The following is a 22,018-nucleotide window of genomic DNA, read 5'->3' on the forward strand; positions in this document are numbered from 1 at the left end:
TATGACAGCTCAAGAGACAATAAGGAGCCGCAGAGGCCCCACACCGCGAAGCTGCAGACGCCGTGCTAAGTGCCAACGCTGCTGCTGCTGCAATCTCCTCTGAGTTCCTGCTAGGAGCCTTTCTTAGGCCGCGCACAGAAGGCACGATTGCGGGCCCAGGGCCCCCCGAGCGGCCTGCAGGCAGTTGCGGAGGAGGATATCGGAATGGAGTGGATCTGCATAAGGCTGTTAAGTCGAAGGCGAGACGAAGAGAGGGAGAAATGGGATGTAAGGGGAGAAGGGTGGGGGGCCCCAGGGCTCTCCTGCCGCGCCCTATTCGTGCTGCAGACTAAAGGCATATCGGTGTCATTAAGCTTGAGAAGAATTATAAAGAAGTGCTGCAGAGAGAAACAGAAACAGAAGCACAGAGCTAACATACAACCGCTGCAGCAGCCAGCGGGGTCAACAGCAACCTGCACAGATACTGCCTGCTTGCTTGGGTGCCGCGCTTACCAGCCCTCTATCTGCGTTTAAATACTCGTTTTTATTGCATTAAATTGTGTACTATATTCTTCTTAAAGAGAAGTGCAAGGAAGATTGCAGCCCTTCTCAAGGCCCCACATACACACGGGCAGCCACATGCAGCCAGCCACAACGCAGCAGCAGCCTCGCTCTAGCTATCCGTTCGCGCTCCTCTTTCTTTGTTGCAGAAAAATAGACAGTCGCAGACGAGTCTTCGTTCAATAGATGCAGGGAAACAGAACTTGTGGCAGCAAAGGAGGGTGAAGAAGCTTCCTTTCGGGAACACATCTACCGGGAAAAATACTCCAGATGCTGCAAGGAGAGGTTTCAATCTCAGGAAAAAACGGCCACTGACTGCAATAGAGGTTTCAAAATTCGTTCAAGCGCTCCCCAAGAGGCTCTGAATCTCCTTTCAAGCTCCAAGGCATCCGTCCAGCCCTAGGCAGTATCTGTATTCCTTCTAAATATCGCATGGCCTGTTCTCCTCCTTGCGTATTTGCTGGCTACTGAGGGCTGACAGAATATCCAACAACTGTCTATAGCGTCAGTGTAGGTGTAGCAAGCATAGTCTGTGTGAGTACGCTGCAATCGCGCAAATTATATTACATTCGGGCTACCTTCAATCGTAACATAATTTACACGATTGTAGCGTACTCAAAAGAGAAAATGTGGACCATTACCCGCTCTTAGTAGGCAAGCAGTAGGCAAGCAAAAGTTCTCATCTACTTCACAGAGTAGTTGTATATACAGCGGGGACAGCCTATTGCCTACATATGGGAATGTCCTGCACCTTCATTTGCACGAAGGAGCTCTGCAAGCCATGGCAAACCGTCTCCTCTTCAGGATCTCCACGTGCTTGAGCTGTTGAGATCAGGACACCTCGAAATAAGGAAAGGAAACCTTTAAGGGACTCCCATTGTAAGTATTTTGGATCCATTGCGTGCTGCAATGGATCCAAGACAAGTTGCTAGACCGGCGATAAGGCATGCATGATAGGAGGGCTCGGGTATGGTTACACTAAGACTGCCCTGCAACCGTATTGGTAGCGAAGTTCCTTGCAAGTAGTTGTTACTGGTAGCCCTCTCTCCACAGCAGCCACAGCGTTTAATCCGCCTGTGCCCTGGAGGGTTGAATGACAAGGAAGTCAGTTGCCCTTAGGAGGAATTTGCATCTTAGGTCTTCGACTGCGCTGCACGTTACGCCAGTCCCGATTGAGCACCGAAGATTCTCGTTACGCCTGGGCGCAGCATAGCTTGTCGGCGCAGGCAGGGGAATCCCAGCGCCACAGCAGTCGTGAAGGCGCCCTGCTGGGCAACGAGAAAGGCTGAAGATCGTCCCCATCAAAAGCATATTAAACAAACAGCCTTTACGCTTCTCAGGTAGTGGTGAAGATACGGGGTATTCCCTTAAGCGCAAAGGTAAAAAGCTGCTCAGAGCTGCGTTGTTTTCGTTCAGATAGGCAAGACGCCGATATCTACATGCAGCAGGAGAGTTGGTTGTTACTCTGAATACAATCTGTACAATCACTGTACAACCGTCTGTACAATCACTTCAAAATGCACCCTAATGGTACATGTTGTCATCTGCATCTCCTTAATTGCAAGGATAGAAACAACAGTAATGACTGATGGTAAGCAACGGTGCCAATTTTGCGGAGCATATCAGATTCATGTGGGTCGTTTGAAATGTGCCGCGCTGTGGCAGCCCCCAACTTGAAGCGACAACATGACAGAGCACTACGTTGAGATCCATCAATATTTGATAAACAGAGGTCCGGCAATGGATGAGATATTAATATGTTAATTGTTACTAACAGGGCTAACCACTCGAAGAGAGCTGGTAACCACCAAGCTGGGCGGCGCAGAAGGGACGGTGGGATGAATGTGTGGAACGCGCTAGCAGAGTGGAATCCTCAGCTGTCAACATGAAAAGACGCCTTTTCCACTCATGGTGCTACAGGATCAAGGACTTTGTGCTCATTGCCAAGAGCAGCATCTCTTCGATGTGTAAGAATTCTATCACATCAGCAGGCTGGAAACTTGCACCTCTGGGTCCCCTTTCCACTCTCCAGCAGGCTACTGATTCTCTTCCTCCTGGAGAGAAGGCGTCCCTCCTATGAGCCACTGATGCAACAGTTCCTTCCCCGCCATTGGTATTCTGTTCACCAATGACTGAGTCTTCTCCACGTACCGTTTTGTGCATAGTTTGCCCCGCTTATTTCCTCGACTCAGCCATATTCTGTCCCCTTGCCGGCCTTGGAATAAGCCTAGAGCGTAGCGCATCCCCGAAGGTTCCGCTTGACCGTTCGCGTTTCGCAAGACTGCTGCCCCCGTCTGCATACTGCCACCTTAGCGGCTTCTTGCAACGAATGCGCCAAGAGCTACTGCAGCTATTTTATAGCATGTGGGTGATGGATCTACAACTCCACAGGGGAGATAAGCTCTTCCACGGCCCCAACACTGGAAAAGCCGTCATATCTTCAAGCCAGAAAGGCAAAAGCATAAGCATACTTCCCAAATTGTATTTGCTTTAAAGAGTTGTCTCTGGTTGAGGTGCAGAACCTGCAGGAATTTGCACTGGTTGATACTTCACGAGCCTCCGAAGCGTCGGCAGCGTCCCGAACAGAGTGCAAATGATAAGCAGTCGTACCTGTGCAGGACCAATACATGGGATTGAAGTATTAACACTTGAGAGTGTTTTAGATCATTGTGCACATATTCTTTGGACTGTTGTCGGCCATACACATTTGTGTGCAGCAGGACACCCTGCTGTGGGGATGAGATTCGTTGCTCGCGCCTGTTCTCGTCAACCTTATGGTGATACCAAGAGTAAAGAAACTCCCCGATCTTGGTTAATGCCCCCCCGTAGCTTCTGACTAGTCAAAATACTGGAGATAGGAGTAGCGGGGATCGCTCCCCAGGATGCAGGTGTTTGACCCACTGTACCCAGTACGCCAGGCTTCTGCTTACATGCATGCTTTCTAGAAGGGGGGTAAGAAGAGTTTGTGTGAGAGCTTTTAATGGAGTGTCCTGCAGCAGGCGAACTCGCCAGCATCATCCATGCGGTCCAGCGCCCCAGTCGATGCTGTGCGAACTACCGTGCATAACCAGCACATTCCCTGTTGTTTGCTCTTCTATTCTTTTAGGTACATGCAAGCAAGTGGTTATTTCATGCTATGAATGTCTTTTGAGATGTGCATCCGTTGAGCGCCACACCGCCGCGCGGCTTTTCCGGCGTACAGCCAGAGCTCGGCTCAGGGCGACGTGTAGGGGATAGTGGCTACTATGTGCTTCGTTAGGATGCAAATAAGAGCTTTTTTGATTAAATGATTCGTATTTCTTCATTTTACCTATTTGTATCTTTCAATTGGAGCGTAATCCTGCGCGCCACTGGGCGTTGGCGGTCTGGACCTCGGGAGGAGCCCGCGCGGATTGGGTCTATAGGCAGCTGCCGCTTGGCGCTGGTTAGTCAGTTTCGGCAATATTTCAAAATTTTTATGGTTATGAAATGAGCATCCATTTATTTTTAGCCCCACGTTAACCGCATTTAAACGACTGCCGCTGCTGCAGTGTGTCGGATCCCCAGCAACAGCTGCGCGCGGTGCGAGGCCCCGCCAGGCACATGCCTTCAACTCTGCAAGATGAGGATTGGGGGGAGGAAATTGAGTTTGATGGGCATGCCTGATCTTGACAAACTCTCTTTCCGGCTGCTGCTGCCCCCCGCGCTGCAGCGGAAGCATCCATTGCGTGTGCTCGTGTTGCTGCTACTGCTGTTGCTGGGCTTGAGCGGCTGCAGTGTCCTGGGGAGCGGGGACCCCCTCTCTCCATCGACCTTCTCGGACAGGAACTGGGTGTCCTTGGGTAGCGAAGGGGGGGAACCCAAGGAAGATGTGTCAGAGCACAATGGTGCGCGCGTGCCGACAATTGTAGCAGGCGAGCTCCTGCACGACACTCCGACAATATCTTCAGCCCATGTGACAGAAGAGACCCCCGTAATCCGCCGCACCTCTTCCGGATCCCTCTGGACCCCCTGGAGTTTCATAACGCGAAGGGATCTGTCCGTAGCTGCAATGACAATAGTGGCAGTAGCACTGGTAACGCTCTTGTTTAGAACTAAGGAGGCCTGGTCCCTAAAAGGAGAAGAAAATAGGCTTCATGCAGCCACTATTGCAGCGGCCTCACAAAATGGCGGGTTTGATGGTGTGGGGTATACGGGGGGCCCCAATGAAGCAGTGGAGGGGACCCCAGGAGCAACAGTAATGCAGCGACGCCCGTCCTCAACAGATCCTGCCGCTGTTGCTGCTACTGTTGCATATGGCTCCCCTAGAGGCGCAGTAATCCCCCTGCAGGAGTTGCGTACGCAGCTGCACCGCACAGCATCGCTGCTGCCTGCAGCAGAGAGACTAGCAGCAGTAGTAGACAGCATCGAGGCATCAACGTTATTTCATGAGACCCAACAATTGGTGGAAAAGGTGAAGGTTGGGGCCGAAGCACTGCTGCAAGTGTCACCTCGTCCGGTGACCCCTCAAGGAAACAAGGCCCCACTTGACCAGCAGCAGCTGCTGCAGCAGCAACAACAACAGTTCCTTGATGCTCAGGCATTACAGACAGGTCTTCGGGCTGCAGGCAGCTCTCTGCAGCAGCTGCTGGCAGCTGCAGAAGAACGCGCTTGGGCTTTGCTGCAGCAGGCCCTCCCACTGCAGCGCCCTGAGCCTGTTGCTGCTGCTGCCTTCACACAATTTTGGGGCAAATCGGGCAGAAATCTGCTGGAAGCAGTAGAACTGCACCTTCAGTCTCTAGCAGAAGCAACACAAGAAGAAAACAAGAGGGCCCACAGAGCCTACAGGGAGCTTGTCCGGCTGCAGGAGCACCAAGCAAATGAAGGCTCCAGCAGCAGCATTAGTAGCGCTGGCAGCAGCAGCTGTATATCCATCAAGACTGTAGTTGGGACCCGCCGCTACCTGGAGACTATCTACGCTGCATGCATAAGGAGACAAAGAGCAGCACAGCTCGCTTCCCGTCTAGGAGACAGTCTCCTTTCTGGCCTTAAAGCTGCTGCTCTAGGGAATGCAGCAAACAGCCAGCGACTCATGGAGTCCCTAATAAGGATGCATGACACCACGTTGCAGCTGCTGCTGACAGACAAAGCAAACACATCCACACAATACACGCAAGCGGGTGCTGCTAGTGCATTACCGCCTCCAACCACTGCAGCTGCCTCAGAGGAGCAGCAGCAGGTCCAGCAGGAAAAACGGCAGCATCAGGATCAGGAGCTGGAGAGGCTGAAGGATGAGTTGTTGCAGGAGGGATTTGGACTAAAGCTGGAAGCGCTACTGCAGGAGCACAAGACTACGCGCCTGGCATTAGAGGACAGCGACAGCATGGCTGCTGCTGCTGCTGCCTGCGAGCAGCTCTACAGGTTGGGCGAGCAGGCGAAGACAGAAGCACTGGGCTTTCACATGCGTCTCCAGGCGGTTCCGGAGCTGTCCCATCTGCTGCAGGGAGGGCTGCCGCTGTTGCTGCAGCCCCACCTGAAGAATATTCGTGCTGCTGCGCAGCAGTCGCTAGACAGCTACAATGCAGCAGAGGGGCTGTATACGAAGCTACACTCACGGATGCAACAGGAGCTCCAAAACCCCTCCCTCGAAAGGGAGAACCCAGCAGCAGCTGTGTTGTTGCCGCAGATGCTCGACAGGCTGCAAGTGGAAAGACGACGTGCTGCTGAAGGGGCAGCAGCAGCAAAAGGCTACTTTGAAGCCGCAGCGCACGCACCAGACACTACAGCACTGCTCAAAGCGGAGGATGCAGCAAACGCAGCTGCTGTGAAGGCGTCCCGCGGTGCAGCACGCACCATTTTGGTGTTTCTTGAGTACTCCACTTTGTGCTCTTTAAACCTCTTTTTAAAAGACAGCCTCGAATTGTGGGCCCTACGGGTTTCGCAAGCAGACGCAAGCTCTCTGTCTACTCGCCCCTGCTTCGACGAGCTGAAGAGACAGTTTGAAGACTGGGAAATCGCAGCAGAAGATGTGCGCGACCTTCCTGCTGCTGCTGCTGCTGCTGCAGAAGCCCGTAACCTCTTCTATAGGCTACAGCATCTCACTGACACCCAAGACACAGCAGGTAACAACCCTTGATCCTACATTATCTCTTGGCTGTCAACCCAACATGCACACCGTCCCACACCCCGGATCCCTTGGGATCGGATCCCCAAGACAAGTTGGCTGGTGTGTGACACACTAGCCAACTCGTCTTGGGGATCCGATCGCAGTTGGCGCGGAAATACGAACCCGCCGTGTGGGGATCCGATCCAGCCGCACGGGATCCCGCCCCACGCGATTGAACCGCCCCCGTGTCAGAGCAGCACAAATCCACCCCAACCATGTCTGTGCCCCCGAATGCAGCCACACCCTCCGCGTCTACAGCTGCTGCTGCTGCTGCTGCAGATGTGATGGTTCAGTAGCAGTACCAGCCCAGGTTGCATCATCACTACTGGGGCAGTGGAGTACAGCTTTCTACTACTCTACTACTCTGCGTGTCTGTCTCCCTACATGCCTTCCCTAGTCCTGCTACTTTCACTGCTACAGCTATGCTGCTGCTGCTGCTGCTGCGCTTCTCGGTCTCTGTGCTTCCTAGCTCTCTTGACGCCACTGGGATCTTTATGCCACCCGCTTCGCCCCACGAGGAAGCATCTTCTTGTCGGGGCTGCGGCAACGGTTGCAGTCGCATGCAGGCTTGCAAATGTCTGCATGCGCATGCAGGATGTCATGTTTTGAATGCAGAGAACGCTCGTTATTAATGTGGGCAATCAATACGTATTTATCTTGAGAAAACAAAATAAAAGCCTCCTAAGGAGGACACACTCCACACAAGGCCTCAAACGTTACGGGGTGTCTGCCCTGCAGGCGCAGCCACTGATCTGCTAGCTTCGAGAATGCATCAGGGGCCCTCTCTCTTGCCCCGCGTGCGGGCCTACGCCTTGGATGCCTTCTGCTGCCTCTCTCTCCTGCTGCTGTTTCGGCTGCTGGTGCTGTTGCTGCTGCCACTGCGTGGGGGGAACCTCCTCTCTGGGCCCTGCGGCTGTCTCCATCGCTAGGGTCACCAGTTGCAGTCGGGGGGGCAGCAACAGCAGCAGATGCTGCTGTTCCTACTGCTACTGCTGTGTCGCTGTTTCTCCCTGCATCAATCTGCATGTAAGTCTCTCCACCATGTATTCGTTCAACTCGAAGAAAACGGCGAGCCTTCAAGTCCAAGTCCCCAACCTTGACACTGAACAAACAACCACCCGCAGACAGCAGCAAAACGCAGCACCCAATGCACATATGCAGCCTGCGCACTTACTGTGGGGATTGCTTGCACAGATAGAGAGGCCCACACACGACGTGGATGCAAAACAACCCCGAACATCCCGGAGGGCACCCTGACGCACGCATGCAAAAGGTGCATACAAGGCTGCAGCCCCGTGCATGCAACTGCGCGCATGCACGGAAAGAACAAGCAACTGTATAAGGACAAGCAAACAGACATACTGAGCTATGCAAGGCTCCTTCAGGTCATCAAGGGAAAACTCCTTGTGATCCGCCAGCCCCACGACGAGGCCCTCTGCATGCATGAGCAGCAACACCACACAGACAGTCGCAGGGCCTACAGAAGGTGAAGTGGAAATGTGTGGCGTACGTCCACCTCAATGTGACGCAGCGCACACACTGCCCGTGCTGACGATCTGCATGCACGATTGCATGCACACGTGTGCATGCACACGGGGGCTGTTGTTGCCAGCTGGCGGACCGCTGCTTCGAAGTTCCCCGTTTGGGTGCAGCAGCAAAAATGTGTCGATCTGCTGCTGCCCCATATTCTTCTCATCTAGAGGAAAGCGGCTGCAAACGCAGACAGAGATAGCATCGCCCCCGCAGCAACCCATCTTCCATGTTGTGTATATCCAAGGGTAGGGAGAGGCAATCAACGAGGGCAGAAAGACCTGCCAAATGCGCCAGCGAAAAATTAGGGCTTAGGGTTTCGCTGCTCACGCTATCTTCTCATCTCTCCACGAGAGGGCAAGAGGATTGGGGCCCCCGATGTGAGGGGCCAACTTGTGGTGGAAGAGAAAGCCGTCAGGAGGATACAAAAGGGGGCTGCATGCAGCGGTGCAAGCAGCAGCGGCAACCTCATCAACAGCAGCAGGAACATTAACAGCAGTCAGCGGCAATCGGCACGTTCTGCTAGACGAAGCTCAACAGATCAGCGTCAAAAAGAAAGAGAGACAGAAAGCGAGACAGAGACAGAAGCAGCAGCAAAAGAGAGGCATAAACAGAGCCAGCCACAGAAAGAGGCAGAGATAGAAAAAATTAACAAAGAAAGAGACACAGAAAGGGAATGAATGTGGGGAGGAGACAGAAACAATGGGGCAGAAGAAACGAAATCGAAAGAGACAGAGACGGGCAAAGGGGCAGTGCCGAAAGGAGATGTGGAGACACACAAAAAAGGAACAAGACGAAATAAGCACGGGTAGGGGGGCCAGCAGATAAGTACACGAAACCCAGCAAAAGGAAACAGGAAAATAGACAAATAGACACGCACGGACGAGCAGACGAACAAATAAGAAAAAAACGACAAACATATGGTCAAGATACTCAAACAGGGAGAGTAACAGCAAGAGAAGTGGCAAAGGCCCAGCGGAGACACCGACACCTCAAAGGAGACACCGCAGCCAAGACAAGGAAAAGCTAATATAAACGACTCCACAGTAAAGGAAACAAAGGGAGACAGGAGAGATGAGATGGCAGCCACAAGGAGGCCCTTTGGACGAACAGCAGGCAGCAGAGACAGAAAAACAAGAAAAGAAAACCGGTGCTGCTCTCTTGGCGGCAGCACCGGTTTTCTTTTCTTGTTTTTCTGTCTTTGCTGCCTGCTGCTGCCTCAGCTGGTCCGCTTCTTGGCGGGCATGCTGAGGTGTATGTACACCTCATCAATAAGCATACACAGGCTCACCTGCACACTAAAGTCTGCAGCTCAGACGCAGATGCACCGACAAACGGCAGCAACTGCAGCGGCGCAAATGCCTCAGGAGTCTCCTCTAGCCTGAATCCAAACACAAGCAGCAGCAGCTGAGGCTTCTGTGGTTCAGCTCAGGCTTCAATGCGTCCTCCATAAACAAGAGAGTAAGCAACCAAACACATAAAAACATAAGGCAAAAACAATTAAACAGTTTCACCTGCTCTTAAGGAAGAAGTGACGGCACTCAAAGTCGCAGTGGCCCAGCATAAGGCCCCCGAGAAACAGGACGTCTACCACAAACAACACCTGCCACAAAGGCTCCTCCGTCCCTCCTCCTCCTGCTCCTCCTCCTGCCCCTCCTCCTGCTACTGCTGCTGCAGTGTCGCCCTCAGCCTCTGCGTACCGCCGGCAGCAATACTGCATGTTGGCAGAGGTGTACGGACACAGGACGCACTCGAGCAGTGTCAGCCCCTTAGACAAAACCCCCATAGGCAAATACACCAGTGGCATCCCCCCCTGCTGGTGCTGCTGCTGTTGCTGCTCGTGGTGCTGCTGCAACTGCTGTAGATGGTAATCGTTCAGCTGGCAGTCGTCTGCTTGACAGGAGCCGCCCGAAAGGGTCTCCGATACAGCACGATCGTACAGGGAGACAGCAAAATTTCGGCTTAACTGCAGCAGCTGCTGCTGCTTCTCGTTAGCTGGCAAGCCGAAATAAGCCTCCTTTTGAAGTTCCTCTTGCAGTGCTTCGCTCCCCAGCGGCAGCATGTGCACACCCTGTCGTTGCTGCTGCGGCAGCAGCACCATCGCGGAGCTCCCGCCGCGCATGCAGGCCTGTGCTGCTGCTCCTACTGTCTGTTGCGATTTGATGCTGCACTGCAGCCGCAGCAGCGGCCTTCCATTCTTTCCAAACAAATGCCCTCGCCCACCCCGTAGCAGAAGTAAACAGCTGCGGCCCTCAGGCCGCACAGCCACCATGTAGTCCCCTGAAACCCGCAGAAGCAGAACCACCAGCACCAGCAAAGTGTGCAACACAAGTAGCAGCAACGACAGCACTAGCAGCTGCAGCAGCAAAAGCACAGGCACCAGCACCAGCTGCTTCCGAACAACCGCAGCAACAAGACGACGATGCCCTCACAGCAACCGCCAGCAGCACCCAACAAGTCAACAAGGCACAGCAGCAACATCAGCAGCAGCAACAACAACAGCAGCATCAGCAGCAGTAAGAGTTTACCTGAACGTAGGTCCTCTGGAATTTCGTACAATGTCTGAGGCTGTGTAAGCAGCTGTTGCAGCGGGCGGCTGTCCATACACTCGGGAGGGGCTCTCACGGCCTGGCCAGAACCCCTGTTGAAAAAGTTGCGGTGTCTCCTCTGCTGTGTTTGGTTGTTTTCCTCCTCTTCAAACTGCTGCTGCTGCAGCAGCTCCTCCTGCTGCCGCAGCTGTCTTTCTGTCTCCGCGCGCAGCTGTCGTAGCAACTCAGCTCGAGCGCCAGCCCGTAAGGCAGAATTCATTTCTAGCCTCTGCTGCCTCATCGCCTCTGCTGCTGGGTGGCTTTTGAAGGCAGCCTGCCTCTCTGCGTATACTTGGCTGCAGCAACTCTCTCCCGGGCTGCTGCTGCTGCCGTTGCTGTTGCCATTAGTCGCCGGTGGCTGTGGCCTTTCCTGCTGATGGCTGTGCACCTGCGTCTGCTGCACAGTTGCAGCATGTACAGCAGACCCAGCTGGGTGCCCTTCCGGCACCCCGTTAACTGCTGCTGCCTCATCCGCTGCTGTTACTGCATAAGCAGGGAGCACCGCATGAGGCCCTGGGTGCATCTTCTACGCTCGGGTACTCAGAGAGGTGCGCGTTAACCTGAGATGCAGCCTGCAGCAATAGCAGGCGGCCGTACAGCGGCAGCGCGGGCATCCGTCTGCGAGACAACGACACTGCCGTCCCCGGCAGCAGCAGCTGGAGCAGAGGCCAAGGCTGGCAGAGGCCCCTAGATGAGCAGGGCTACAATGCCTTTATATCTCTCTGTTCAGCATCCACGGCAAAGTGTTTAGTACTGAAACCGCAACTAATTGGACCCCCAGAAGGCAATAAGCAGCAGGCTCTATAGCAGCAGCTTCAGAAACCAGCCGCCGTGGCTGCATGTGGCGCCGCAGCGGCAGCTACTGCTGTTGCTGCCGTTGATATTGATAAATGCTGAAATTTCATTTTCAATGTATTGTTACTTACCTGTGGAGAGGACGGAATAGTTGCTTCTTCCACAGCCTTTCCGACGCAGTCTTGCAGCTGAAGCTGCAGTAGCAAAGGTCGAGCGGACCTCCTGGAACAGAGCTTCGCCTCTTCTACTACTAGTAGTAGCATCAGCAGGTGGTTTTCCTTTACGTATCTGCCCTCTCTAGTGTGCCGACTGCACGGCCTCCCCGAGACATCGGGCCATGCAGCTTCTGCTGCAGCCGCTGCTGCAGCGTCAGCAGCAGCGTTTGTAGACAACCGCCCCGCTGCAGCAGTCGAGGCGGTAGCTGCAGGAGCCGCTGCTGCAGCTGCTGCTAAGAGATTTGATACCCACGCTGCAGTGTACGTATACCTCAGGCGTCAGTCAGACTCGGCTACCCCAATGACGGGAAGGAAGCTGCGGTATTTTTGAGGCCAGGCATTTGCTGCCGAGGGCCACTAGCAGCAGCAGCAAGAGCAGCTGCTCCAGCAGCAGCTGCTGCAGCTGCAGCAGCTGGCAGAGGATGCAGGAGCTGCCGCCGCTGCATCTGCTGCAGCCGCCCCACGACACGCTTCTGCTAATGCCTTCCTTGGAGCAGCCCTCGAACCCCGATGAACAGCAGCAGCTGCTGCAGCCTGAGGAGCTGCAGCACCTACAACAACAACAGCAAGGCATGCCGTTGTCGTTACAACCACTTCTAGCTACAGCAGCGGAGCAGCAAAGTGGCGATGACCCATTGGAGCTGCTGCAGCCTGCCCTCCTGGCGAGTGAGGTGCCTCTGCAGCCGCCGCTGCCTACCCCTGGAAGCAACAGCAGCAGCAATAGTAGTAGCAGCCGGGAGCTTTGTCACCCGTCTGTAGGAGTATCCGACCTCGCAACATCCACCACTGCATCCTCCGGCAGCCACAGCAACAGTAGTAGCAGCCACAGCAGCAGCAACAACAAAAACTGCGAAGGATACAGCTGCAGCACCAAACCTGCGGCGTCGCCTTCGCGACTTCTTGAGTACACTGCATGTCGGGGCAGCGGCGGCAGCAGCAGCAGCACTGGCAACTTACATTTGGGGGATGGCACGACTTTCTTAGTGTCTGCTACCGCTACATCTCATGCTGCTACAGCGGCTACCAGGTCAGCTCCTGCTGCTGCAGCTGCGGTCACAGGAGTTACAACTACCGAAACAGCTCCTGCAGCAGCTGTTGCCGAATCCCCCGCTGCAGTTATTCCTGTTGCTGCTGAAGCAGGCGTCGGTGCCGGGGCAGCTGCTGCCGAGGCGGGGTTGCATGAAGACAGCCCACGAGAGGCGGCAGCAGCAGTAGTAGTAGAAGCAGCAGCGCCTATTCCGAGTGCAGCAGTGGCAGATGTATCTGCAGCAGCAAGTGCTGCTGCAGCTGAAGTTACCAGTGCAGCAGCTCTGCCCAACCCAGCAGCAGAGGCGACTGCCAGCAGCAGCAACCGGCGGGTTCACCGTAGCCGACGCCGCAAGGGAGGCACCAGCAAGGGTCACAAGAAGAGTTCTGCTGCTGCTGCAAGGAGGAGATGCCTTTGCTGTAGCAACGTGCGCTTGCTCCCCACCCAGCAGCCTCCCCTATCACTTTTGTGTGGGGAACAAGCGCTGCTGCAGCCGCGGGCACACCAGAGGCAGCTGGATTTTCCGCTTTTGCTGATGCAACAGCAGCAAGAAGACATGCTTGACTGTGAGTTTATTTGTTGTTGCTTCTGCTGCTGGGTTTGCTGTTGCTGCATGCAAGGACCACCCCATAGTGGTGGTCCTTGCTTGCAGCAGCACCAGCAGCAGCAAGCAACACACAGCTGCTGGAGGCAAAAGCAACCTATGGGGGCTGTTGGCCCCCGTCGGGATGCTACAGCAGCACTATTGGCTGCATAAGTTAAGGGCAGGCCTCAACGCTGCTGCTGTGTTGGCTGTGCTGTTCTAGAGTTTGCTGCCGTGTTGCTGATGTGCTGCCGCTGCAGTTGCTCTTGATGAGGCAAATTTGCTTCCTCTACAACAACCAGGAATCAAGATCCCTCCCTTTGCCAATGCGCTGGAACAGGCTGCAGCAGGTGCGCTCTCCCGCTGCTGTTGTTTGTTGCTACTGTTGCACCTGTTGTTGCTGCTGCTGCTGCTACCGTCGTTGCTGCTGCTTAATTGCACTGAGTGACCTGCTGAGCTGTGTTGCTCTGGCTGGCCAACATAGCCTGTATCGTTCTTTCATTTGCTGCTGCTACACCCCTTGCTGTTGCTGTGCTTTATGGGGCCCTTATGTTTGCTGCTGCAGAGGCTGTCGCTGCCCACCGAGACATCTTTCTTTGGTTTTCCAAGGGCGTTGAGCCCGTGAGCTTCCAGCGCAGAGCCCAGAAGAGGTCTGCTGCCTCTGCTTCCGCTGCGACTGCCGCTTCTGGTGCAAAGGGAGCAACAATTCACGAAGTGTTCGCAGGATCTGCTGCAGCAGATGCCCCCCAAGGCGCCAAAGACACTGCCGCTGCTGTAGCTGGCGGCAACAGCGATGGCTGGAGCGCAGCAGGGGATGCTGCAGAGAGGCAGAATTCAATGGGAACCGCTGAAATACCAGTGGCAGTAGTAGCAGCACCAACAGAAGCGTTCCCGTCTGCTTCTACTGCTTTTTGTGAGGAGGACCTTGAGGAAGCAGCAGCGGCCGCTGCTGCTGCTGAAGCGCAGAAGACGCAGGAGGTGGTGGAGGCCCTACCTTTGCTGCAAATCCTTGAGACGTTGCTGCACCGCCACATGCTGCAGCTGGAACGGCATAGGGAGCCGCTGCTGCCTCGCCAGAAGCGGCAGCTACTGCTGCTGCTGCTGCTGCACCTCGTGCGGGTGAGGCCGCAGCTGCGGCCGGCGCTGCTGGACCCCCACGTCTCCGTGGAGAGCAAGGAGAAGGTGCTGTCTTTGCTGCTGGTGGAGGTGTTGCTGCAGACGGGGGAGCAGCTGCAGCAGCAGTGCTCACACGTCGTACAAGTGGCAGAGGCAACGGGCAGCAAGTGTGTTGCAGCAGCAGCAGCGGAGGGAACCAAGATGGGAACGCGGCTGCTGCAGCTGCTGCATCGCCTGGGGTCTCGAGGCACTGCTGCTCGCAACGACCCCAACATTACTGGAGCCCGGCAAGCGTTGCTGCAGACAGTAACGCATTTGTGGGAGCAGCAGCAGCAGCTGCAACAGCAGCCGCAGCAACATCAGCAGAAGCAAGCCGCCCAGACGTTGTTGCAGGTGGTGTCGCGTGTGGAGTCCTTGCCGGCGAATTTGTTGCAGCAGCTGCCGAAGCAACTGCACAGCGTGCGTCTGCTGCAGCAGCATCCTCGGCTGCAGCAGCGGCCTCGGTTGCAGAGACAGAATCTGCTGCAGCTGAAGCAGTATCCTCCCTCCCTCTAAACCCTTTTCTCTCCAGCCTTGAAGTGCCCAGTGGAGCCTTTACTAAAGCTGCTGCTTGTTGTCTTCTGTGTATATCTGTACAGCAGACACAGTGTAACCCAGATGTGTGCTTCTGCTGCTGGGTGTTCGCGCAGCTCCGCGGCCAGGCGCACATGCTGCAACACCTGGGGGTGCAGTTGCTGCTGACGCAGAGGCAGCCACAGAACGAGGACGCTGACGCTGCTGGTGGTCCTGCTGCTGTACCCAGTGCAGCGAAGAATGCGACGCCAGCTTCTGGTGCGGATGGCCAACAGACTCCGCTGTCGGTTGCACCGTCTCAGCAGCAGCAACAGCAGCAGCAGCAGCCAGCGGATGCCGGGCCTTCTGCAGGTCCGCGGGTCGTGGATTCTACAGTGAAGGCTGGGGAGCAGCAGCAACAACAGCAGCAGCAGACCAGCGGCAGCAAGAGCAGCCCTGCGGCTCCACAGCCGAAGAAGGCGTCAAGAAAAGGCAAGCGTTGATGTGCTTTTGTTGCTGCTGTTGTTGCTTTTGCATGTGTTGAGAGCACGTCTCATTTGGTGCTCGTCCTCGCTAGCCCGTTCTTGCAGTTGTGAGTATTGCTGTCTTGTTGCAACCCGCATTATGCAATTTCTAATGCGGCTGCTGCAGGAGTAGGCATGTCTGGCTGGGCCCTGTTTGCGAAGGAGAAGAGACTAGAGTTGTTGCAGAATGGCCAGCTAACAGGAGACACCTTGCCCGAACAGGTTTATATTCACTGCTACTGCTGTTGCCGTCGGTGTCGTTGCTTGTGCTGCTGTTTGTGCTCCTCTTGCATCCGGGAGGTCTGCAGTTGCACTTGCTGTTGCCGTCGTTATTGTTGCTTTGATTTCGGTTACCGCAGCGCTTGCTGCTGTTGTTTCTGCTGTTGCCGCAGACGAGTTGCGTGGCGAAGTTTTGGCATGCTCTCTCGAAAGACGGGAAAGAGGCATGGGGACGCAGGGCGGAGCAGCTCAACCGGCTTGCAGGTGTGCCGCTGCTGCTGTTGCTGCTGCTTCTCATTTTGCTTTTAATGTTGGTGTTCTCACCTCTGCTGCTGCTGCGTGGTGACACTGGATAGTTTCCTTGCTACCCTGTGGGCCCTCTCGTTGAAGCTGCTGCGCTGGGTGCCTCTGCTTCTGCTTCTGCTGTTGCGCCTCTGGGCTCGCTGCTGCAGCTGCAGCTGTTTACTGCAGCTGCAGCCGTTTCTGCCCTTGTTTCTCGCTGCACCTGTGTCCAGACGCCATTTCTGGTGCGTTGGCTGTCTTTCACAGAGGGGGGGTGCAGCGCTGGAAGTTCTACAGTGTGTGCCTTCATTTATGTTCGTAGCAGGAGAACGAGATAGGGAGGAAGACAAGAAGTCGCAGCAGCAGCAGCAACAGCAGCAGCAGCCTGCCAGTACCTCATCTGTCGCTTCGAGCAACGGCGTGCACACGACAGCACAGCGCGGCACACCTCAGAGCTCTCCCCAAAAGCAGCACCAGCAGCAACAACAGCAACAGCAGCAAATGCAGGGGGCGACTCCTGCGGGAAACCGTGGTGCACAGACTAGTCCGCCTCAAAGCGCGCAGCAGACGCCGGCTCCGCCTTGTGCGCACAAGCACCAGCAGGAACAGCAGCATCAGCAGCAGGGCTCTGTTGGCAAGAAGAGCCCGCTTGCTGTGCCTAAGAAGCGGAAGCGAGGAGGCCCTGTGGAGAAGAGCAGCAGCCAGAGGGGCTACACCGCCTTCACATTGTTCGCAAAGGAGACTCGCATAAGCTGCAAAGAAATGGGAATAGACTGCGGTGCCTCCCTTAGCGAACAGAACACCTTCATTGGAGACAGGTTAAATACACGAAGAGAGATAGAGGCGACAAGAGCAGAGACAAATAGCAGATAGGAAGGGGGGAGGGGGGAATGGGAGGGGAAGAGAGAAAGAGAGGGAAGTGTAGGACGGAGAAGGAGAAATCAAACATTCAGACGGAGACAAAGACAGGAAAAGCACACAAAAGCCAAGACAAGTAGAGATGCAAAGACAGAGGCAGAGGCAGAGATACAAATAGACGCAGTGTCGGCGCAACAACGAAGACAGGTAGAGGGAGACGAGACGTAGAGGAGTACAGACAAGTAGACACAGCAGAGGCGGGCACAAAACTAGGAAGCCGGTGCATACACCAAGAGGAACAGAGACAACAGAGATACAGACAGAAACCCACAAGGACAGGGACAGATAGAGCAATAACCCAGAGTTAGGGACAGGTGTAGAGAGGGACTGGGTGTGGGGAGACGCTTGCATGCCTGCTATCCCGCGTGGCGCTTTTATGTTTCTTTTTGTTGCTGGTTCTGTGTGGCATCAGAATCATCATGGGAGTTAGCTGCAGCTGCAGCAGCAACATCTGCAGTTGCGGCGTGCACAGCTGAAGGCGTCGTGTTGCTGTGGTGTCTCTGCAGGTGGCGGCAACTCTCAGCGGAGGAGAAGAGGAGCTTTCAGTCCCGCGCACGGGAAGCAAACGAGGCGTGGAAAAAACAGCAGCTGGGTCACGGACCGCAACAGCAACAACAGCAACAGCAACAGCAACAGCAGCGTTCGCAGCAGTTGGTGCAGTCAAACAACACCAAACAGATGGGACATCCTCAAAGCTCCCCACCACAGATTACGCAGCAGCAGCAGCAGCATACGCAAGCACAGAAGCAACAGAAACAGCAGCAGCCTGGCCCTGCATCCCAGCAAATCCAGGCAGCAAGACAGCAGCAGCACCAGGCGATGCAGCAGACGCCTCAAGTGATGCAACCGACCCCTCAGGCATTGCCACAGGCCTTTCGATCTACTCAACAGCAACAGCAGCAGCACCAGTGGCTCCTGCCGTCAGCGAGTTCTCCTACTGGAGTGCTGCGGGGCTCCTTGCCACCGGATGGGTCCGCTGGTGCTGCTTCTGCACCTGCTGCATCTGGGCTGTCTGGCGGACCCGGAGCAATGCTTGCCCCGCTGCAGCAACACCCACGACAGCAGCAGATGCAGCAGCAGCTACTGGTACAGCAGCAATTGCAGCCCCAGAGCCTACTCACTCCAGACCTTGGTTGGCAGCAGCCGCAGCACGCGTTGCAGCGGCCTCCAGCGTACCGGCAGCAACCAGGTCAGTTCCAGCATGTGTTGCCGCCACAGCAGCAACAGGAGCAGCAGCAACAGCATGCAGCGCTGCTTCCCGTGGATGCGTCTAATTCGCCTTCTTCGGCTACTGCGGGTGAGTTTGCTGCTGCAGGGAGACCACTGGACACAGAGTTGGAGCCGAGAACAGGCGCGCCATCTGCTGCATCGCAGCAACAGCCCTACTTCGTTGCAGCGCAGCAGCAGCAGCCGCAGCAGCACGTAGGGGTCCCGCTGGGAGGCCCACGAAGATGGCCAGACGCAGATGCAGCAGCGCCAAGCCAGGGGCCTCCAGCATTCTCTTACGTGCCACAGCACGGGGCGGCGCCACCCAGCTCCCCCAGTAGGGCGCGTAACAACCGACCTGCTGCTGCTGCTTCTGCTACTCTGCAAGAGGCGTCAGGTGCTGAGGCTAAGGGGGATGAGGGGGGAGGACAGGCAGCTTCACGGGACGATGTGGGTTTGGAAGGCTCGCCAGGCACTGCTGCAACGCAGAAAAAAGCCAGCAGCAGCAGCGGCTGTGACGCAGCTGAAGGTGAGGAATGTCTCCCGAAGATTGGTGCTGCTGCTCTCGCTGCAGCTAGCGAAGCAGAAGCTGCAGCAGCTGCAGTTGCACGAGAAGTCCTGCGGGCCGCCCCTGGTGGACGTGAAGACGCTTGGGAGCTGCAGCGGCAGCAGCATAAAGGAACAGTGCAGCAGCAACAGGAAGAAATCGCCCCCATGCGGGAGCAACAGGTGCGCCTGCACCTTGAAGCTGAGGAGGAATTCACCAGCAGACGGCACCGCCTCCGCCGGCCTGCCGCGGAAGCAGCCAGCAAAACAACAGCACGCAGATGTCCGGTAGCAGCAAATAGCCAGAATAGGAGCAACAGCGCTGGGATTAGCAGCGTAGAGACAGTGAACGACAGCAGCGAGAGCGGAAGCAGCTCCAGCGAGAGCAGCAGCAGCGGAGACGAAGAGGAGTCGGCAGGTATGCTCCTCACATTTTGTTAGGAGGCGAGTTGGCTCTTTCTGCCCCTGTTGCGCTTGCTGCCGCAGTTCCTACTGCTAGTTCCAGTTGCTTCTGCTGGTTCTTTTGCTGCATGGACGTTCATTCTCGTTGAAGCTTTGCTGATGCGTTTGTGCTGCTGCTGCTGCTGTGACTCTGGTTGCGGGATGGCAGAAACTGCAGATAGCAGCGACGAAGAGTTCGTCCCCAAACGGAACCTCTCTCGCCGTGCGGGGCGACCCCGCAAAGCAGCAGCTGCGGGTGCTACGGTCATTAGGAGGGCCGAGAGGGGCCGGCCAGCTGCAAGGGGATGCAGCAGCACAGCAAACAGGGGAAGGGGTCGGAGAACCTGTGGCAACCGCCGCAATAACAGTGGCGCTCCTGCCCCAGCTGCTGCAGCAGATGAAGTGTCTCCACAAGGAGAATCGGCTATTCAGAAGGCAGCACCGGCCGGAAATAGTGCGTAGGATGCTGCTGGGGTTGCCGCTGGTATTCGAATGTTTGATGATGCTGCAAGTTCTTCATGGGGTGTGTTCTGCTGCTGTGGAAGCTACTGCGGTTGCTGTGCCTCCTCCTGCTGGTGTTGCTGCGGCGGCGGCGTAGCTGCTGCTGCAGCAGGCGTTTTGGTTGTGGCATGCTGCCGTTGCTGCAGAGCCGGTGACGCTGTGGGACTTGGTGAAGAGGAACCTGTGCAAGAAGACGGCAGCGGACAGAGCAGCAAGAAGAAATGCCGCTGCAGCAGCAAAGGGCGTGAGTTGCTGCATCTCACTTTGTGCCCCAACCCTTCCCTCCTGAGGTGTTGTTAAGCAGGATACGCAACTGCCATGGACTTGAATATGTCTCCTTCTGTCTCCTGCCGCAGTCATCGGAGGCCGTAGCGGATCCAGCGGAAGATCCCTTCGCACTGCTGCTCTGCCCGACCCCGCAGCAGCAGCAGCAGCAGCAGCAGCAGGTCGGGAGTGCGCCATCAGCTGCAAGTGGAGACGGCACGGACCTTCAGGGGCTCTTCGAAGCCCCAACTGGGGACTCCGGTGGGGTACCGTGACCGCTGTTGTTTGTTTTTCTGGCGGTATATGGTCCCTTAGAGACCTTTTCTGTCCTTTCCTCTGTTGATGTGGGTCTTATGCTCTGCTGTTGCTGCTTACGCTCGTCCTGCTGCTGCTGTGCCGCAGGTGGCATGGACTCATTGCGCCTTGACTCTTCCGGGAACCTAGTGGTAGCAGATGGGCCCAAAGAGGCATTTTGCTGCAGGCATGTCTTGCCGCCGCAGCGACAGTCAGCTCAGCTTCTTCAGCAGCAGCAGCAGTTGCAGCAGCGGCAGCAGTGGCGGCAGCGACAGGGCAAGGGCGAGTGGTTTTGGCTTGTGATTTCAGGTGTCTTGGCATGTCAGGGCTTCTGGGTGGAAACTGTGTGTGTACGAGTGGCCAGCAGCGACGAGTTCTAGAGGAGGACTTGACCTCAAGGGGAGCATTCGCGCTTCAGGTGGGCGGCGCTGTTGTTGTTTGTTGTTGTTTGTTTGTTTGTTGTTTTTTGTGTGTTGTTTGCTGTTTGTTGTCGTTCCCTTTGCTGGGTGTGCTTCCATGTATGTGTTGATGTGGCTCCCTCGGTTGGTGCTTTTCCTGTTGCTGCAGCCGTATGAAGGCGCATACAAAAAGACTAAGGGAAAGCGCTGGACCGAAGAGGAAACCCGCAAGTGAGCATCTGCCTTTGCGGTCTCCAGCAGCAGCAGCAGCATCGGGGCGCGTTGAACGGTCAGCATGTATTGTGTTTTCGTGCGTGTTGGTTGGGTGTGTGTAGGTTTTACGAGTGTTTGTCTTGCTGCGGCACGGACCTGCTGCTTATTAAGACGATGATGCCTGGAGTAACAGACAGCCAACTAAAAAGAAAACTAAAGACAGAAGAAAAAAGAAACGCAGCTCAGGTCGAGGCTGCGCTGGCACGCAAGCGCACACTGTCGCTGCAGACGTACGAACAGGTACGGGCCCCACAAGTCGGTGCAGATATCACAGCCCTGTCTTGCCCGCCCTAGCGCCACTAGAAGCAGCCACAGCTGCTTCTCCGTCAACAACAACAGCTGCACCAGAAACAGATGCTGCTCCAGCAGCAGCAAAATTACGGAGTTCATGCTGAGCTTTTGGTGGGTATGGTCTGGAGGTGCATCTGCAGCTCCATGGGTCCATTCGTCGGGAGCTGCATTGTCAGCCATTTAACGACTCAGATGAGGAATCGCCCCTTAGAACGCTTGGAAATGGGGCTGTTGCTGTTACCTCTGCAGGTGAGATTCTTTGTATGCTTCGAAGTGTATGCCTCTGTGTTAGTGCGGGTTCCACAGCAAGTTGGCTTCCCCGAGTTAATGGGGTTTGTTGGTGTTGTTGGGGTCATTTGTCTGGGCGCCCATCTGTGGAGGGAAGGCTGCCAGCAGCAGAGGAAAGCAATTTATCTATGCAGAAGCAGCAAAAGCCCAAGAGGTTGGGGGTTACGGCTTTTCCTTCTGCAGATGGGGTGCCGTACCTCCCCCTACGTGCGTTGAGTATGCATTCAGTTGGTGCAGTCACCACACAGTCGTCGAGCAGTGGTGGCGGTCTTCTGGCGCTTTTGGGAGATGATACAGCAGGAGACACTTTGGGAGTTTCAGGGAAGACAGGAGACCCTGGGAGAACTGTCTCCTTCTCAGCCGCGGGGACGGCCGCCGAGCCGCTAGACTCTTCTCTGATGGAGCTGCTAGGGGGTCCATTCTAGAATGTCTATGGGGTTTTTATTGTCTCTTCTAGTCGCTTCAGTGTTTGTTGCTTCTTCAGTGTTTGTTGCTTTAGCGCC

At 55.6% G+C, this 22,018-nt stretch overlaps 4 protein-coding genes across 4 annotated transcripts; 3 read left to right on the forward strand and 1 right to left on the reverse strand.

Annotated features, from left to right (window-relative positions):
• Positions 1-4,141: 4,141 nt before the first annotated feature.
• EMWEY_00016870 (hypothetical protein, conserved) lies at positions 4,142-6,634 on the forward strand (the record flags this gene model as incomplete). Its single annotated transcript, XM_013479805.1, has 1 exon — positions 4,142-6,634. The coding sequence occupies one exon, from the start codon at positions 4,142-4,144 to the stop codon at positions 6,632-6,634; it is 2,493 nt and encodes an 830-aa protein (XP_013335259.1).
• Positions 6,635-7,156: 522 nt separating this feature from the next.
• On the reverse strand, positions 7,157-11,305 carry EMWEY_00016880 (hypothetical protein, conserved; the record flags this gene model as incomplete). Its single annotated transcript, XM_013479806.1, has 8 exons — positions 7,157-7,242; positions 7,474-7,766; positions 8,027-8,099; positions 8,286-8,374; positions 8,525-8,629; positions 9,486-9,575; positions 9,709-10,474; positions 10,723-11,305. The coding sequence occupies 8 exons, from the start codon at positions 11,303-11,305 to the stop codon at positions 7,157-7,159; spliced, it is 2,085 nt and encodes a 694-aa protein (XP_013335260.1).
• Positions 11,306-12,214: 909 nt separating this feature from the next.
• On the forward strand, positions 12,215-15,573 carry EMWEY_00016890 (hypothetical protein; the record flags this gene model as incomplete). The annotated part of the gene is made up of 4 exons (XM_013479807.1): positions 12,215-13,385; positions 13,663-13,752; positions 13,968-14,977; positions 15,208-15,573. 4 exons carry the CDS (start codon positions 12,215-12,217, stop codon positions 15,571-15,573), a joined length of 2,637 nt encoding a protein of 878 aa, XP_013335261.1.
• A 156-nt stretch (positions 15,574-15,729) lies between these two features.
• On the forward strand, positions 15,730-21,940 carry EMWEY_00016900 (myb-like DNA-binding / high mobility group box domain-containing protein, putative; the record flags this gene model as incomplete). The annotated part of the gene is made up of 13 exons (XM_013479808.1): positions 15,730-15,816; positions 15,987-16,077; positions 16,421-16,873; positions 17,426-19,183; positions 19,376-19,660; positions 19,854-19,951; positions 20,064-20,232; positions 20,374-20,476; positions 20,575-20,683; positions 20,833-20,894; positions 20,999-21,176; positions 21,368-21,476; positions 21,744-21,940. 13 exons carry the CDS (start codon positions 15,730-15,732, stop codon positions 21,938-21,940), a joined length of 3,699 nt encoding a protein of 1,232 aa, XP_013335262.1.
• Positions 21,941-22,018: the final 78 nt, after the last annotated feature.

This window comes from Eimeria maxima, genomic scaffold (genome assembly GCF_000499605.1).
Source record: "Eimeria maxima Weybridge genomic scaffold, Emw_scaff139, whole genome shotgun sequence".
In the NCBI taxonomy this organism is placed as follows: Eukaryota; Apicomplexa; class Conoidasida; order Eucoccidiorida; family Eimeriidae; genus Eimeria; species Eimeria maxima.